The sequence below is a fragment of the Poecilia formosa genome, unplaced genomic scaffold (genome assembly GCF_000485575.1).
Source record: "Poecilia formosa unplaced genomic scaffold, Poecilia_formosa-5.1.2 Scaffold208, whole genome shotgun sequence".
NCBI classification, from domain to species: Eukaryota; Metazoa; Chordata; class Actinopteri; order Cyprinodontiformes; family Poeciliidae; genus Poecilia; species Poecilia formosa.
Window position 1 is genome coordinate 1058883 of NW_006800147.1, and position 15264 is coordinate 1074146.

General features: G+C 36.2%; 2 protein-coding genes across 3 annotated transcripts in view; one reads left to right on the forward strand and one right to left on the reverse strand.

Annotated features, from left to right (window-relative positions):
- Window positions 1-15264, reverse strand: part of LOC103148600 (uncharacterized) — a 53700-nt gene that overhangs the window by 8507 nt on the left and 29929 nt on the right. Inside the window, exon 1 of one of the 2 annotated variants that reach the window (XM_007567444.2) lies at window positions 5096-5484. The exons of the other annotated variant lie outside the window; for it this stretch is intronic. The gene's annotated coding sequence lies outside the window, so the exon portion shown is untranslated. Of the gene's footprint in view, window positions 1-5095; window positions 5485-15264 lie in introns of those variants that run through there. 2 annotated transcript variants of the gene reach the window in all.
- On the forward strand, window positions 8248-12849 carry LOC103148599 (uncharacterized). The gene is made up of 4 exons (XM_007567442.2): window positions 8248-9138; window positions 9412-9720; window positions 11376-11657; window positions 12538-12849. Exons 1-4 carry the CDS (start codon window positions 8934-8936, stop codon window positions 12663-12665), a joined length of 924 nt encoding a protein of 307 aa, XP_007567504.2. The 5' UTR covers window positions 8248-8933; the 3' UTR covers window positions 12666-12849.

The window sequence follows — 15264 nt, forward strand, 5'->3', positions numbered from 1 at the left end:
ATTCCACACATTGAAATGGGATCAAAAATGGCATTGTTTTTTAGAGTTTATGACACTAAAAATTAAAATAACCAACCCGGTTCTCCCCTCGTTTAAGCACAGATATTAACCAAAATAGAAACATAATGTGATGTAGGATTACCTTACTGTCAATGTGGCAACTTTAAACTGCTACTGTCCGAAGATACTTCTTTCAATCTTTGAAAAAGTCTCTTTTTGCCGCTGCGAAAGTTAAATGTCAGAACGTAGGACGTTAGATTACTTATGCGCGTGCTGAAGGTTCGTCCAATGGTTTGCCCTCCCCGGGTTACATGATTAGTGGGTGTTAACTTCCGTAACTTACGGCGGGAATTCTCCCACACCGCGGGAATTCTCTCGCCATGTGGAGATTTTGTTTTAATTTCGTGGGATATAATTTTGGATTTAAACTGGCATAAACTGGAGTGTTTCTGGATCGGGATGGCAACACAGCTAGATGAAGGTGATGACGTGGACTGTGACGACTGGACTCCGGTAGGTAGAGGAAGAAGTAAATGTTTAGAAAGATGACAGCCAGAGATCTGAGAAGTCTGGGAGGCGTTCAGTGAAAATAACTATTTCATCAAATGGATCACCTAAATTTAAACAGCTTTATATATATTGAAATGTTTCCTTGTTTTATTTCATATTTCATTTATGCAGTGTAAAAAAAAACTTGGAATAATACACAAAATCCCACCAAGTTTGGACTAGTTTATAGTGTAAATGCATTAGTACAGTTGAACCTTTAAGCAGAAAAAATATTGGAGCTTGTTTTAAGCCAATAATTCTTTAATATTGATGAAAAGGTACATTGGCAGGTAAGTTCACCTATGACAAAACCTTTTTTCTGACCGTTTGTGTTAAACAATCAAGCAATATATGCAGTTAACATGTCATTTATAAACTTCAAACTTGCAAATAGTTTTATTTCACAGCTTTTCTTTGATTTTAGAGACTGCCAAAATCAAAGAAAAGCTGTGAAATAAAAATGTTTAAAAGGTTGAAATTTGACTTCATTTTTTTTAACTAGGACTTGTCATACTTACACACACTTGCCTATTTTGACTTTTCTTTTCTTTCTGCTCATATTATTTAGCCAGTACACTACAATAATCTAGTTTACTTTTGAAGTATCTAGGTGTTTAGTTTTTTAACTAGAGTAGATGGAAAATGAGAAGGTAGCAGAAAAACTAGGAATCGCCCTTTATCGAAGTTTCACAAATCAGCTAAAGATTTCACAAATCACACACTTGTTTTTAAATATTCTGCTATTAGAACAGAATAATCTAGTCTAGGTTTGAAGAGTAGATGTTATAGTTTTTTACTATAGTAGATGAATGATGCTGAAGGTAGTGAAAAATTAGTTGGAATCGCTCTTTAGCCATTTTCTGAATCGAAAGATGCAATTGGAAACTACCTTCAGTTTCGTAAATAAAAGCAAGTACATATGTACAGCTGGAAACTGTATACATACATATGTGTATGTATATACATATTTATATGTCCTTATATACATATCTATATGCAAGAGCCTAGGAATGAGTTCATTATTGGGGGGACACGTATCGTAGGAGGGTTATCAACACATTACTTAGTAAAGCATTACTCTAAATTGACTCCTTGTTTCAGTAAAAAGTAATGTAACGCTTTATTTACAATCCAATAATCAGACTAAAGTTGTGCATCCAAGTCACTGTGTTACTATATTTGTCATTTTATATTGTTGCTTTCCTCATTTTTCTTGGGGAGTTACATCTCGTGACATCAGCGACTCAAACGTAAATATTGGAGGGAAAATAGACATGCACATTTTCTACAAAGATGTCATCTTTAGCTGGCGTCTGTGTCAGCTAAAGATGAGACAAACTAGGTAGTTAGTGTTATCTTCAGCTGACACAAAAACTTTTCAAAGTAACTATGCCATCCCTGGTAATAAATTAACTAAACTATATATTATATGTATGTTTATGTTTTATGATCTCAAGGTGGCAAACTGGCCACTTTCTTCTACTAAAGAAGATCTACTAAAAGATCTTCAACCATTTTGTTTGATTAAATGCCTTGAGTCTTAAATCACACAAAATGACTGTCATTCTAGGACTGTACATTCACTTTATCATTTGTATCATCTTCTTGAACAACTCTGTACATCAGTGCAACAGTTTGCCCTACAAATTAGAGGTGTGCCGATCGATCGGTCACCGATCATAATCGGGCCGATTTTCGTGAAAAAGTTCATGATCGCTGATCGGCGATCATTGGCTCTTGTTGCCGATACCGATCATCTCATTTCGCAGCCTGCCTGTGCAGCTGGTCTCCTTTTTCCTTCACTGCGCAAATGCGCAGCAACAAATCCTAAGCGATGTGGAACTATATCGCACTGAGTGAATGGGGAAGTTTGCTGCGTGTTGCGGCGGAAAATTGAAGCACGTCAAAATGCATCAACACAACGAATCTAATATGGCATAAAAACAATGCCATACTTGACGGAGTTTGGCTACATCGAGGCTCACTGCAGTAAAAAAGACATATGGAGCGATCAGATAGCAGGTAAAGCAGCGCACAGCAACAAACACTCACCCGGATTAGCATGACGGTCAGAAAGCTAAACAAATAACCTGGAAAATTATTTAAGTCTTCGAGCTGCGATGTAAGACGCTGGTTCTGCTCTCCTGTTGAACCGCTGCTACGCTACAGGTAGTAATATTTCACAGACGGAGCTTCGCTTCTGCTCCACCTGGTAGTGACTCTCACACCGAATCTCTGTTTAAAGCTGCAGCATCTAACTTAAAAAAAATACATTTTACATACGTATTAAAACTTTCACTGTCCTAACATGAGACAGATAATCTCTAAAAAATAATCGATCTCCTCCCTGTTCTGCATAATTACTCCGCTCAGTCAGAAACAGCCACTCAGAACTAGCAGTAATCAGCTAGCCGCCATGCTATCAGGAAGTTTTCATTCAGTAACTCAGGATTGTTTATTGTAATGGATCCTGTTTTTGCCTTTGAATATTAAGTTTTATACTTGAATTTTTTTGGCAATGTTGAGAGGTTTTATTTTGGCTCTTTGCATTATTTAGCCTCTTCAGAGTTTTCATATGTTATCAATCTGTTAAAGATAGTATTATCAATAGCAGTACAATTTGCACAATGCCCATTTTGTTTAGATTTCTTCTTGAAAAAAGTTATTAAAAACAAGTTTTTGTCTAAATTAAGGTGAATTCATGGTTCCTTTTTCCACATAATGTAACCGGTAGTGTTTATGATAAAAAATAATAATAATAATAATTATGTTATCGGTATCGGTGATCGGTATCGGTGATCGGCCCTCATGGGTGATCGGTATCGGTATTGGGAGGAAAAAACCTGATCGGCACATCTCTACTACAAATATAAATAAAAATTATACTTTTCACATCTAACAGACACGTTAGCTCCTCACTGATGGCTCAGTCTCACTTTCCAGCCCTGCATCCAGAAACTTACCAACCATGGCTCTCAAAAGGTTTAAAAACAAAAAACAGGCAAAAAAGCCAAAATGTTTTTTTTCCTCCAGTGATTTTCAGCCACAAATATTTCATGCAGAATGAGAATTTTAACAACTGATTTGCAGATGACTACATTATTATACATTTCATTTGCTGTCAACTGTATTTACTATATTACCTATTCCTTATAGAAAAAGTTTTCACTCATTTATTTAAAAACCTCTGCTTTTCATGTCTCCCCTCTGTCACTCCTAAACTTACAAAATATAAAATGGCTTCAGAGATGAACCTCTAAGGTACAGCTCCTCAGCATAAAGATGATTCATTTAAGAGCCAAACAGGAAAAACAAGTTCCACTGGTCAGAAACATTTCACCATATGAAAGTGCAGAACACTACTCAGGTGTTAACTGATAACCTGATCATAACATAACCATTATCCTTATGAATGTGTGGAAATAATGAAAAAAATATTGAAAATTAAAGAAAATAAAAAAATTTACCTGTTTCAGTCCTTACCTGTTCTGGTTCTATTGTAATTAACATAATGTCTAACATATCTTCACACCCTGAAGCTCCACCTGGCCTCCTATCTCTTTTTGACCTGTTTTTCTCATAATAAAATAGTTTAGTTTATTTAAAAAGTAATAACAGGTCAATATATATTTCAATAAACTAATTGAAGACCTCACCTGAGCTTCCTCAGTCTCATCACCTTTCTTCAACAGCATCACTGTTCTAGCACTGCCATTTTCCTGAATATCTAATCTAATATAATATAATATAATATAATACACTTGTTAAGTGGTGGAGTATGATCAGGTGTTGTGAAGCCATTGCTCACACACTACACTTTAAAACATCAACAAACACAAATTTTGCTGCCGTTTCAGTCTCCTTGTGATGAAATAAAACACTGTGGCCAGAGTAGCTAACTTGTATTAGGATCCATCTTCTTTAGGAATTCACTCCTACCCTAAAAATATTGTCACTTATAACCAGTGACGTGCGGTGAGGTTCATAGCTGGTGAGGTACCGACTCAATTATTTACAAATCTAGACCTCCTGTATGTTATTGTTTACATAAGGAAATTTCGCGCATGCGTGCAATGCTGGAGGACAAAAAGACTTGGGTATGCGCAGCCGCAGCAGAATAATTCCGTGCAGAGATTGCCCAATCACATGTGAGGCTCAGCTCACTGCTGTCTCACCGGCTTCGCTTTCAAGCATTTGAATGGGAAAATGCGAAAATTCAGCGATTTTGAAGAAAAAAACCCGTTGGATTTGGTTAAATTAAGTGGAAAATAGATACGTTATAGTACAAAACCACAGGGTGAACATATCTTTTTAAATTATTTTATTATTATTATTATTATTATTATTATTATTATTATTATATATTATTTTCTATGGGCCTCACCTGTCTCCCCTGACCGCACGTCACTGCTTATAACATTGATAACCATAAACAAACGATTGGCCTAATACCGATGTGTAAGTGAACTGCTCCTTAAAAGTCTCACAACAACTCTCCAGCGGAATTTTCAAACACTCGGTATTAGTTCAATGAAGAAAAACCCACCGGAGCTTTGAGTGCTGAGTCGAGGCGGTACGGGTTCGTTCGCTCCGGTTCCTCTTCGGCGTAAAAGTGGCTTCTTTTCCCAGGACAACTTTAGATTTCTAGCGTCAGGTTCCCACCGACAGGTCCAATGAAAAGCTACAATCAACCATATCCGCCACGCAATGCAAAAAAATAAAAGTAAATTAAATTAAATCTCAATATGCATGGGCGTAGGAACCGGGTGAGGGACGAGTGGGTCGTGTCCCCCCCAATATTGGAGCCAGGCGCATTCGTCCCACCCAATAATTTCACCGCAGTTGCGAAACTTTTTTTGAAATCTTCAACTGGGGTGCTTTTATTTTAAAGGCGCAACACAGCGCTCCTCCACTTCCTTTCCCTTCCCTTCCCTTCCCTTCCCCCATGACAGGCAGGACGCCGACAAGTGTACTACCAAGCGTGTGGCGTGTGTACTACTTGGCGCTGACAAGCGCCAAGTAGTACACACGTGTGTGAAAGAGGCGGGGTCGGCTACTGTCAGTGTTTTGTTTTGTTTTTTCAGCCTTTCGTGTATGGAGAGCCATTAAAACCTAGTCTAAAACTCCTAAAATAGTTTTATTTTAAGTTTTTTATGTTACAACCTTAATTAAGCATGGAGTTATAATGTCATCTACTGGATTAGTAAACAGCTTTTTCTTGTTTATTTCATAAGCGTATTTATTTAACTAACATGGTTTTCATAGTTAGCTTCTTTCTCTGCATCAGAACGTTTCTTCTTTATACCTACAGTTATGAATGCTGTCATTACTGCTGACTGGCATAATCTTTGACATTCCTGTTCCTTCCGTCATACCCAGTGTTCATCTCATTCAGGCTACCAGCAACCTAACCAAGACCGAGAAAGATCTGTGAAGTACTCAGCGAGCTCTGGAACAACTATTTCTCCCTCAGCAAACAAACAAACAAACAAAAACTAATAAGCGTCCATATTTAGCTGCACAACATAATCAAAACTAATAAATCCTCAGCTCTTTTTGAGAGTTTTGCTTGAAAATAAATTTGCAATATCTCAGGAAATTAAATGTTTAAGTGAAATAGTTCTGGTATCACAAAGAAACTGCAAAAAATGTTTCAGAGGTTTAACAACACTTAAGTTACTGAGTAAGAGTGAAATTAAATATTAACTACATAGAAAATGCATGTTAAAATCTGAATACTCATTTGAAAGTGTGCAGCTGAAATTAATTTAAACTACTAGCAGGCAAAGCACAGTGTTCACCTAATATCTGTACCAACAGTAATACAAAAAATGATGCATACAAGAGGCATTAGTTTATAAAAGTCGAGGCAAACCTAAATTTACCATTTTAAAAACAAAAAGCAGCAGGGAGGATGTAACTTCATAACCTCATTTTCTAAGCAGAATCTCAGAGGAAAAAAAAAAAGAAATTACGTTGTGTAAAGCAAGAAGAGATTATAGCAGCCAAGTGGAAAAATTCACTCCAACGTGGATTATAATTATGAAACAGCAAAGGTAGATGTCATATTTTCGGGATTCGGGAAAGACGTGATTTCTACCATTTGTTCTGTGGGTTTTTCATGTGGATCGGTGCCACTTAAACGGCTGTAAAGCGAAGGTTTTGCACATTAATCTGACTACCTGTGTGGTTTGGATCGGGCTGAAGCGTTGCTGCTCTCGGCTGTTCTTAAATTACCTGCTCGGTATCGCTCCGACTGCATGTTAAATGTATTTTATATAATTGTCACATAAACAAAAGCTAAGGAGTTGCCTAAAAATAATTTCATACTCCGTATAACATAAACGCACATCAACACACACGTATTGACTTACCTTGTGCCGAATCGCTGCCTCTGTTCTCAGCCTGTTCCCGTTGCAGTGGATTTCCTCCGGCATTATTCTCCTCCAACAAATTATTCCACTGAACGAAGAACGTACAGCTCTCTTTTAACCTCCGTCTTCCCATTTCTGACGCTGGATCTTCAGTATCCTCAAGCTTTGAAATAGCAGGCAGCTACAAACCGTGTGTTAGTTGTAGTGGCTAAGTTTTGGCTACTGTCCGCTGTTGCCTTTATATCAGCAGGAAAATGAAAAAACTAAGCATTGGATGGTACCGACTAATTACTGGACACAACGGCACACCACAAAACTCAGTTGTTGGACCAGCAGCTCACAGATATTTTAAGTTTTGTGTCTTTTTCATGGTACAGATCTTGCAGCTTTGGGTAAAAACAATAGGAGCCAGAGGGACCCGGAAACAATCTATGTGGCATAAATTCAAACGGAAATACGTCACCACCTCTTGTGGCATACATAGACATAATCTATGGTGGCATATACCCTATTGTTCATATTTTGAAAGTCTGTGATCTGATTGGTTGCCAAATCTGTTGAACCACATCAGACCAGAGGTGGGCTGTAATTAGTTACATTTACTCATATTTGAGTAACTTTGGAAACAAATATGCATCTAATAATTTTACTGTACTGATATGGCTGAAAAAGGTGTCAATAATTATTGATTTATTTATTTTTTTGTTTGTTTTAAATATCTGACATACAGCCAGACTGTTACTTCCTCATGCCCAATCAGATGTGAAATAATAACGCATGCATCATTACTTGTGAATAATGTACAGATTTAACCCTTTTATGTTTGTCTCAGGTCCAGTAGGTTGACTTCACAACAAACACATTCAGTTTTACTGTATTTATTCTAACAAAAGAGGAAATCAAGTTGGTGATTAACATCAGTCCTATACATTAAATAAAATACAATAAATAACCCTAAACAAACTACAGAGCAATAACTCCCAATGAGCAGTTAGCAGCTGTAAAATTAAACAGTTAAATGCACAACATCAATAATAATACTTAAAAATATATATGAAACATGACAAAATTACACATGAAACACTGTATTTGATTAAATTTGTCTAAAATATATGTTAAAATAACCACCAACCATCAAGAGCAGCTTAACAGAACATAAAACACCAATAAACAATACATTTGAAAAACAAATAAATCTTAAACTTCACATTTATAATACTGTTAAAATAAAACAGTTTCACTGGGACGTCAGCTGGAAACTGATGGTGGAAACCATCAGTGAACACTGATCAGAGAAAACCAGAATTTTCACTTACACTTACATTAGTACTTTCCATTAGCAGTCACAGATTATTCCATTTACATTTCAAGCTACTCAAATAAACCTCAATCCCAGTTACCAAACTTGATCCCTTATCAGCTGAAGGTGAAACTTAGTTGCTTTTTTTCCTTTTCTTTATGTTTTGCTGTTAATCTTTTCTGTTTATTGCTCTTAACCTTATCGGGTAGAACTGTGTTCTGTTACCATAGCTACCTTAACAAGAAAATTACCAAAATAAAAGCATATAACCTTAAAGATAGTTACATTAAACTGGTATCTTAACTCAGTTAGCCTTTCCATTAGCTGTTCTAAATTTAAATACATTAAAGCTATTTTATAGTTAATTTACTTTAGTAAATATGTTCATCACAAGTCATTCAGTCACTGAAATTATCCACCAAACTAGTTAAAGTTAAGATGTAAGTCCAAAAAGATTGTAGATTAAGCAAAATGTGAAAGTTATTCATAAACCATCAATGGATGACATAAAACAATCCAGAAACACGAATCATGGCATGTTCATAATCCTAATTTTAACCAACAGTGGTTGCTTTGCATTTTGATTTGGTGGCTTTATGTTTTCATCTTAAATATGAGCAACATTTTTCTCTCTTTGTAGCCAAAAAAACTTTCAGAAGGGACACCAAATGTGCACATGGACAAAGGAAAGCAGAATAATTTAAGACTAGATGAGAACAAACATTAGTTTGGTGTTTATGTGTTCCTGTGGTTTTGGACAGGAAGGGTTTTTACAGGTGTCACTTCTCATGCTAGTACTTTGCTGTTATTTCCTGCTCAACATTTTGCTGCCTGACAGTGAAAGACTTGCACTGACGGAGTTGATGATGTCTTTGTTTCTGATTTTGGCTCTTCTGATCATCAATAATGAACCAGGTAGGAAATAATAAAGCACAATAAATACAACTTAGAATTTAAAAAAGTAACCAGATTTATTCACCTTCCAGGTTTTAAGTTGTTCAACCTACACTGTGCAACCTAGAAATTTAATTTTCAGATGAAAACTATTTATATAAATCTTATCATGACATATTAATGAAACAAAACGTAAACCTGCCATTTTATTCACAGGATTCCTTCAAACATTTCTGATATTTAAATGAAACACACAGTCCTAACCTTATGTTTTTATGTATCTGTACTTTACAGGAATCGATGCTTTCACTTCAGTTTTCGTGAGGAAGGGTGGCGATGTTTTTCTTAACGTCTCAGAAGCCGCTGTTCCCAAAGATTATCACCTCCTTTTATGGAAATTTGTTCCACATGATGTGCTGGTGGCTTTCTTTCCAAGTGGAAAATCAAGCGTCCGCGGGGTTTACGTTGGGAGAATCGACCTTTTGGAAAATAAACACTCCATAAAGTTAAAAAACCTCCAAAAATCTGACAGTGGACTTTATACGGCGATAGTAACAGCGACTTCAGAAGAAGTACTCGCTGAACACAAAGTCACAGTTCAAGGTAGGACTTTTTAAATATAAAATATATAATTCAAAAGAAAAATATATATTTGTGCCTCTGAAATGAAAACATAAACACTAGTTGGTGAGTTGTAACTATGATGATGTTTTACATGTTGTAGTTTTCACTTCATTTACTGTCTTTAGTGGCAGTTCTCGCTCCGCTTTCAGGAATCAGGGGGCGTCAATTCTCCGATGAATGTAGATACATAAAGCAAAAGAAAACTTGCTCAGATGAATCTCAAGTAATATTTTCCTTTACTTCTGCGTAGAGTTGACATAAAGCTACGGTGTGAAAAGTAAGTATTTGAACACCGTGTGACTTTGCAGGTTCTCCCACTTAGAAAACATGCAGGGTCTGAAATTTCCATTTTAGGCAAATGTCCACTGAGAGACATAAACTACAAATAAAAAAATCCGGAAATCACAATGTATGATGTGTGTTACTGCTGCGAATAAGTATTTGAACATCTGTGAAAATAAATGTTAATATTTGGTACAGCAGCCTTTGTTTGCCGTGACAGAGGTCAGTCGTTTCCTGTAGCGTTTCACCAGGTTTGCTCACACCACAGCAGGGATTTTGGCCCATTCCTCCACACAGATCTTCTCTACATCAGTCAGGTTTCTGGGCTGTCACTGAGAAACACAGAGTTTGAGCTGCTCCAAAGGTTTTCTATCAGGTTTAGGTCTGAAAACTAGCTATGCCTCTCCAGAACCTTGACGTGTTTCTTACGGAGCCACTCCTTGGTTGTGTGCTTTGGGTCATTGTCATGTTGGAAGACCCAGCCATTGCTTCTCAGTAGTGATGGTGTTTTTGGGATGGTACTCATCATTCTTCGTCCTGCAAACATGGCGAGTGGAATTAAGACCAAAAGCATCTATTTTGGCCTCATCTGACCACATAACTTCCTCCCACGACTCTTCTGGATCAGCCAAGTGGTCATGGGCAAACCTATGACGGGCCTGGACGTGTCCATGCATGATTTTAAGCCATGATATCTCAGTGGATTACCCACAGTTCTCAGTGGATTACCCACAGTAACCTTGGAAACACTGGTGCCAGCTCGGGTCATTGACCAGCTCCTCCCGTGTAGTTCTGGGCTGATTCCTCACCTTTCTTGGGATCATTGATGCGTCATAAGGTTACGTTTTGCATGGAGCCCCAGGGTGAAGGAGATTGACACTCATGTTTAGCTTCTTCCATTTCCTAATAATTGCTCCAAGAGTTGATCTTTTTTCATCAAGCTGCTTGGCCCTGCAGCCCTTCCCAGCCTTGTGGAGGTCTACCATTCTGTGTCTGGTTTCTTTGGGCAGCTCTTTGGTCTGAGCCACGTTAGTAGTTGGAGTCTTGAGTTGCTTATGGTGAAGATAATGGACTTTTGGTAGAAGGTGTAGAGACTATAGAGGACTTTTTCATCAAACTTCTACTTTTCATTCAAATCTTTTATGTTAACATGTGGCATGCTCATGTTAGACTGTCAATGAATTAAATAAACATTTTCAGTTGAAGATTTGAAGGAATTGGTGAATTTGCTTTGCTAACGTGCAAAGAAAATTTTTTATTGTTTTTATTTTCTGTGTCTCTCAGTTGTTCCAGAGATCACTGCTTTGCTCTAATTTTTCCTACCGGTTCTCACCGTTTCTCTGCCTCCGTAGATCCGGTGGGTCCGGTCGATCTGACCGTTTCCATGTCCAGCGACTCTTCCTCCTGTAACCTCACGGCGACCTGCACCGCCGACGGCACCGACATCAACAGCACGTTCAGATGTGCCGCCAAAACCTGCCTTCAAGAGGGGGGAGAGGGACCAAAGGTCACCAAGTCTGGCGCTTCCCTCCATCTCTCCCTGTCCTGTTCGTCAATCGTCTGTAACCATAGCAACCAGGTCAGCTGGACAGAGAAAACAACGGAGATTGATCACCTTTGTCCGAAGAATGCCGGTAAGTTTGAGATTCACAACAAGATTATTAGATAAAGTTTTCCTATTCTTTGTATCTCTTTGATTTGTCAAGTTATAACAAAGTTTAGTGCATGGACTTTGACTGGACCAATTTAAGGTGAACTTCCAAATCAATCTAAAGCAAAAATTTTCTATTATTATTATCATACTATATTTAACTCCATCCACCTTCCCATCAACTCTGACCAGATTTATTTTCTGTGCTGAAGTAAAAAGTGTAAAACCACACTTTGCATTTTACATTAGGAGGAAAAAGTTGAGTTTTGGTCTCATCTGACCAGAAAACCTTCTATAGCAGGTCATCTGTGACTTATTATCTTGGCTTTTCTTGCAACTCTTAAAAAAATTACATATTTATGGAGATTAAATGTTAGAGATTAAGTAAATACAAAGGCACAGCATTATTTACAAATTATTTATATAAAAAAGTAGTTTCATTCTCTCTAACAGTTCTGCACTACTTTGTAATTCCATATAAATACATTGAAGTTTGTGAGAAAACATAAAAAGTTCAAGGTGTGTGAAAATTTTGCAATGTAGAGAAAATAATTTTGATTTTCCAAGTCATAACATAAATTATTAAAGGAAAAATCATTGCAGCTTGTAAATACAAAACTGCCTCCATGTGATTAAGATTTTGTTCAAGTTATTAGAAGAGTGGGATAATACAGTTTTTAACCTGGGTTACGTTTATATATATGCACCTTTCAAGATACTTTGGGCTGTATTTTCAAATGCAGAAGAGATTAATCAAGATTCATTGAAATCTTGATTAAAACTTAAATTAGAGAAATAAACTTTTCACTCTCTCAGATTTCGATGTTCTAGTTATGTGATAAATAAATGCATTTATGTTGCAGATGAAGATGACCTCCATGGATTTTCCATTTGTCACGTGAAGAAAGTCGTTTTCTCAGTGGGTCTGATCGTCATGGTGTTGGTCGTCATCATCGTCCACCTCATGGAGAAATTCAAGAAACACAAATAACCGGTTACCTACTTAGTAAAAACCAAGATTTGTAAGTTTTCTGATTTTTTTTATTAAATGACTTGTGAATTAAACATTTTAATATATTATTCCTTCAGGACAACAATTATGACAAAACTGCTTGATATTCCTTTCTTTTTCTGCTCGTCTGATATCACTTTTATGATTTGTTTTCTACATGTTGATAAATTCAATTGTTTTTTATTTATATGGCAAAATTTCACAATAAATGTCATCTCAATGAACTTTGCAAAAAGAGTAATTTCAATTCAATTACATACATTCCAATTGACCCTAGTTATTAGTTCACCCATGTGTATGAAAGGTGAAAAAAAATATATATATATATATAACTTTTCTTTCATAATTCTATGGAAGATGATTAGTGCTACCAAGAAAAAAAAGAAAATTATGTCATTTTTTAAAATTAAGAATCAGAACTGTTTAAATTGTTTACGCACCATCAGACAAATTTAATTGTAAAAACTCAATATACAATTTTATATATATATATATATACATTAAATTCAGATTAAATTCTGAAATCTTTAAAGTAATTTAAAGTGAGTTTAAAGTAAAAAAAATTTGATCTTAAAGTCAGAGTTTTTTTTTATTTTTAATGCATTTTTTTGGCCCTATTCTTCTTCCATACATCTGATTATTGTCACTATTCAGATTCAGATTTGTAAATCAAATTAAAGCAGAAACGTTGAGTGATTACAGTGAAGCGCTCTCTGCAGTTGTACCACCTCACCCTGCACCCAAGATCCCGGCGGCCATGTTGTCTGATTCCTTAAACCTTGGATAAACTACGAGGCGCGTTGCTTTTATTTAAATCCTGAAACAAAGAAATCTTTACCAACAGTTTCTAAGGCTTCATTGAAGTTCGATTGTTCTTTGCAAAAAAGTTTGGAACGGTTGATTATTTTTATAAAATCTGGTTATTTTGCTAATGGACACAAAGAGAAAAACGTTTCTGCTTTAGAAACTTCATGGTCTCCTCACTGCTCTTTGCAGAGGATGTGGTTTTGTACCCATCATCACTTTATATTCTCTGGAGCAGTACTCACCTTTAGACCATCGGTTTTTGGTCAGGAAACCACTTGCAGGAGCTAATATGTGGAAACTAGAGCTTGAGGATTTATTTACTTCTCAATCTGCACGTAGAGGAAAATCTGTTTCTAAAACAGCAAAAAAAAGATGTCACTGCAGAATTCCCCTGACATCTGTGAGTTCATTTTAAATTAGCCAGAGAAAATGGCTTCACCTTCAGGAAGTTCAGGATTGTTTGCAGATTAATTAAAAAAGTGTCTGCTGTGATGGTGCAGGGGCAAAGCACAACCCATGTATTGAAGCCTTGGGCCTTGTGGCTGTGGTTGCAGGTTCAATTCCTGACCTGGTGACATTTGCTGCATGTCTTCCTCCACTCTCATTGCCCTCTTTCCTGTTGAACTACTTTCAAATAAAGGCCACTAGAACCAACAAAACCTTTAAAAAAAGTCTGCTAAAAACAGGTGACAAATTTGACAGAAAAAAGAAATGACTGCTGGTTACAAAATTCTACCTTGAACATTTTTAATATCTAAATTAACATGGTAAGCTGCATATTAGTTTTAATCTGTCAATATTTTATGTTGAAAAATACATCCTTACTGTATAGATGTCTTATGAAGGGAAAAATGTAAATTCAATATATTTTTTTACTCAAGGAACAAAAATGTAAATATTTCTGATGTTTGTTGCCAACTTATAAAATTTATAATAAATATTTTATAGACATTATTCCAAACGCAGGAAGAAAAAACTGTGGGGAAACATTTCTCACAATGTTTCCATCTAGGATGAAATAAGAATCAATTCATCAGCTGATTTCCCATCTTCAGAAAGGCTGAAAATGTAGCAGCGCTTTCAGGAGCTTTGATAAATGGCGCCCCCCAGAGGCCAATGTAAGTACAACAACTTTTAGAGAGATGCAGAAGTGACAGAGTTTTAATTCCCAAAGCAAATTTTCTGCCATCTGGACATCAAATAAGTTGTGCTGCATTCATATCGGTCTAAAACTGGGAAAAATTTTGAAAATTATTTGTAAAACTTACATCTGCTTAACAGATCCCAGCTTTGTTAAACACCAACACTTGCATAATAAAAGTCCAAGTCCAAGCTGAGGTTCTTCAAACAAAGTTTATTCACAGATATTTACATTAAATAACTTCTGTTTGAAAAACAAAATATATCCCCACACCCAAAAGAGTTCCTATAACAGTATATTTTATAAATAACATTTAAGGAGCACAGCTCTTTTTTCAGATTCAATATAGTTACAAAAGGTAAAAAATTACTTCAAGTAAAAATTTGTCAAAAATGTAACTTGTCACAAAGTCAAATTTCATTTGTGTAAATGAGGAAAGAATAATTTACCCAATGAGTAAATATATAAATGAGTCACATTTACACACTTGTACATTTTAAAAACCTGTGCTTTTTAAAATGTACGCCGTGCCATTGCAGGGGGGGCGCGGGAAGCCGTTTGAATGAAAAAAAAAAAAAAAAAAAAAAACAAAACCATGAACGCTGTATGCGCTGGGTTTTTACCTTAGAA